This window comes from Myotis brandtii, unplaced genomic scaffold (genome assembly GCF_000412655.1).
Source record: "Myotis brandtii unplaced genomic scaffold, ASM41265v1 scaffold446, whole genome shotgun sequence".
NCBI classification, from domain to species: domain Eukaryota; kingdom Metazoa; phylum Chordata; class Mammalia; order Chiroptera; family Vespertilionidae; genus Myotis; species Myotis brandtii.
Window position 1 is genome coordinate 1647 of NW_005367057.1, and position 4210 is coordinate 5856.

Below are 4210 nucleotides of genomic sequence, written 5' to 3' on the forward strand. Positions count from 1 at the left end.
TTTTTGTGGACCGAAAATCTTACACTACTTTGCAGGTCAAAATTTTGTTGAAAAAGCAAAACAAAACAATAACTTATCAATTCCGTAGTACTTCCCATAGGAAATAATGCCAAGACTAACTGGAATGGAAGCCTAGCCAGATCCCTGTTATATAAGTCCTGGAGCAGAACAATCAGTCCACACTTTATTAACAGACAATGTCTGAAGGGCATTTATCATTGTTCTTACAACTTCGGTTTCTAGAGCTAGTCTTCCACTCAACTCCCAGATTCTCAGTGGCAGGGAGTGTGCTTAGCTGTCTGCCGATCCCCACAGACTGGGTTGTAGAAATAGGTCCTGACATACAGCAGGTACTTCATAAATGCTTATCATGAGGTCGACAAAAAAATTAAAGACAAACACTTGGAAAAGTGTATATACTAGGCTTCCATGACCCATCCTTATTTTAAATCCAACCTAGAAGAGCGAGCATGATTTACATTGAGCAACATAGATTTTTCAACGGGGCACTCACACAAGGTGCCTGCTAACTCACAGGGCTTGGGGAGTCCACACTGCAAAACCTCTCCTGCTCCACCCACCAGGGGAAGCCATGACTGGATTCCAGGGCTCTTCTTCTCACCATGCACCATGGAATACAGTTCCCCACAAAAACCAAGCTTACCAACAAGTCCAATAAGTAGGCAACATGGAACTCTAAGTAACTATAGTATTTTAGCAATATTACAAGGAAAATAATTTGCTATGTACTGTTCTATGAATGACAAAAATACTTTGTGTTTTAAACATGACAAATTTAAATGGAACAGCCATACAGGGTGAGTACATGTAAGTGTTTGAACTGTTAGAAATGGGCCTAAACTACAATATCTAGCAAGGATGGGATCTGTGCAGGCTTCTATGTACAGACAAATAAGGTTAGGCACTTAAACTTTTGATGAGAATCCTGGAAAGAGCCTAGGTCTGCATGTATTATTATTACTACTATCAATAATAATATATATGAAGACACATGCAATCAGTTCTGAAAATGACATGACACTAGTCTGTCCAGAGAACATCTGGATTATAAAATCTGATGTTTGTACATTGTCAGAATTCCTTAACATTAGTGGCATCATTGAAAAATTATTGACAACCATACACAGCCTTAGCTGGTACAGCTGATGTAGTACTGGTACCCATCTAATAAAGAAAATATTAGCATCCAAGCATCTTAAGTATCTTAACATCTCCTATTATCCAAATATCTGGAGCCAATAGTCTTAAATTGCTTTATTCAAAAGTACTTTTGTTGTCTTGCCTCTATTACTCTATAATCAATACTTTGAAAAATTATATCCTACATATATTTTTTAAAAAATCAAATGCTGTAGAAGTCTCAAAAATGTATGTTAGTAATGTTAATTATCTAAAGAACAAGCTTCATGGAATACCTTTTAAGTATTTATTGCTCTAATAAGTTCAAAAAATTCTTAAGCGTAATGTGACAATGGCTCTAATACACTTGTAAACAAAATCCCACTAATAAAAATTTTATTGGCATGAAATACTATAATTATGGGTGTGTAAAACTTTTCGATCTTAAAGCCTCTTAACATAATCATGTATATCTATGTACAAAACATACATAAATTTCACTTTATTTAAAACATGAAAGAGCAAATTTCAAATCACACTAAACATAATAAATATAGAACTTGCTTTGTTAAAAATCTACAGTATACATTCAAGTAAAGGCTAAACTCTCAATGCCAACTATATATGGGACAAAATTAAACATTTACAACAGTCCATTTACTAAAAGTGCTATTTTTAATTCCTTTAAGAGGAAACTCACTCTAGTGCTTTTGTTTCCATCCAAACAGCTATACATTCCTTTATTCACAGAACCAGATGCTTCTGTTACTAAAAATACATATCCAAACCTTTATATCCTTTTAAATAGATTTAACATTTTAGTTCTTTGGGGGAAAAACAGGAAGTCCAAACAAACAACTCAGACCATCTTAAATTATTAGAGATGACCGACTTTATGACACACCCTGTTTCAATTTAGATGTGCAATTTGATGAACATATTAATGAAAAAAGTCCCAGTCCACATGGCTAAGGCAAGCCATCTTTTTCTACATGAGAATTTGTGGAGGTCCAGGAGCACTCACTACAGCAACCTTCCTGTGATCCAGGTCTCGATGCCACGCTCCATTTCTGATTTGCACATTCTCCTCCAACCTGATTTGGTCTAGTCTCTTCTGGAGGCATATTCAGCACATTGATTGAACTGTAGGGGGAAAGAAACGTAGATTTTAATAATCATCTCCTCCTATATTTTTGATATGCCTTCATGTCTAAAGGCTGACTGATTCCTTGTCCCATGAAGTAAATTTTGAGGACATACTGATCAAGAACAAAGAAGTCTTTCAAAATGGCCTAATTACTCACTTGTATCCTATCCATCTATCTATTTTATTTATCTCTTTAGTCTAACTCTAAAGCACCCTGCCCAACTAAAGCCCAAGGTAGACAGAGAGCATGTGGGTTTTGAAAGCCAGTGTCTCCCATATCCCCATCTTTCTGCCACTATTTCCTAATCTCTTTGTGGTTTCTTTCAGTACTTGCCCATTTGTTCAGGCACGGTTTCATCTACCCATTCATTCACCCACACAGATCCTTAACAAGTACCTACACAGGTGTTTAGAGTCCAGTCCAGGTCCCACCAACAACACAGAGCAGGGTAACGATTAAAAAACCAGCTCTGAGACTCCGCGGAGTTCTGGAAGGTGGAGCCCTGCGAGTTCCCACAGCCTCCCAGGCTCTTGTTTACACACTTCCTCTTAAATCTGTGAGTTTGATTGTTGATCCCAGTGCATGTGATTGCCCAGTTGGGGTCGCTAGCGGAGCTTGTAGGGGAAGATTGTTTTTGGGGAGCCTGGAAAACAGAGCTGAGAGTGGTGACTGGTGAAACAGATCTGGGCGGAGCTGGTTCAGGTACAATAGAGAACTCCTGGTCAGAGAGGACTTAAAGCCTTGGAGGTCAATCCAGACACACTGGACGTGCAGGAGGCAGCTGATCAATGTTTCTCTCTCATCGATGTTTCTAACTCTCTACCCCTCTCCCTTCCTCTCTGTAAAAATCAATAAAATATATTAAACAAAAAAAAGGAACTTGTATATAATTCAGCCCTCAGAATCCCTGCCATCTCAGATAAGGTCAACGATCAACTGAAATCTCCAACTTAATACAGAGCTACTTTGCATGGAACCCAGGCACAGCCTTTATGTAAAATTCCATCCTGTAGTGAAGGAGCAATGAGGATGCTACAAATACTCCTAATTACTTTGCTGTAACCTTATTTATTACAAAACCCAGATCCAAGGTGCTTCAGTAGCAAAAACACAAATTTACCACCTAATATAAAATTTCAAGAACTACATCAAGCTGCAACTGATAGCCATTTACACAACTCTCTCCTATGTTTTTTCCTCCGAGGCCAGTAACTATGAATAGCTTAATGAAATTTAAGTTCAAAATTCTGTTTCTATGTGATTGATGTCATATAGTGTAAAACCTTGGAGTACAAGAAACAGAAAAGTCTTTTTATAATCTTTTTATGTTTACATTTATTTTTATTTTTATGGCCTGTTACTAAAGGTTTACAATGGACCAAGTACTGTTTTAAGTGCTTTAACAAATATTGACACTTAACTTCACAACACCCTATGACAGTGATGACGAACCTTTTGAGCTCGGCGTGTCAGCATTTTGAAAAACCCTAACTTAACTCTGGTGCCGTGTCACATATAGAAATTTTTTGATATTTGCAACCATAGTAAAACAAAGATTTATATTTTTGATATTTATTTTATATATTTAAATGCCATTTAACAAAGAAAAATCAACCAAAAAAATGAGTTCGTGTGTCACCTCTGACACGCGTGTCATAGGTTCGCCATCACTGCCCTATGATGTAGGTACTAAATATTGGACTTTTATTAAACATAAAACAATGTCTTCAAGAAATATTTTTGTCAAATATTTCACAACTAAAAAAAAAGTTATATAAAAAGGTAAAAATTTAAAATATGTAAAAATAATTGGGGCAACTATCCTATGTTCTCTTTTAGATACAAAAGGTATTACTTGTAAGTGGTAACTAGAATTTATGTATAAATTTATATATACTAGAGGCCCGGTGCACAAAAATTTG

At 36.4% G+C, this 4210-nt stretch overlaps 1 protein-coding gene across 4 annotated transcripts in view; it reads right to left on the reverse strand.

Annotated features, from left to right (window-relative positions):
* Nucleotides 1–773: 773 nt before the first annotated feature.
* Nucleotides 774–4210, reverse strand: part of SSX2IP (synovial sarcoma, X breakpoint 2 interacting protein) — a 36432-nt gene continuing 32995 nt past the window's right edge. For 3 of the 4 annotated variants that reach the window (XM_014546425.1, XM_005874582.2, XM_005874580.2), the window contains exon 14: nt 774–2283. In XM_014546425.1, coding sequence (XP_014401911.1) covers nt 2109–2283 — 175 coding nt within the window. In that variant the 3' untranslated portion in view covers nt 774–2108. The remainder of the gene's footprint in view (nt 2284–4210) is intronic. The other variant, XM_014546424.1, reaches the window with a different exon arrangement.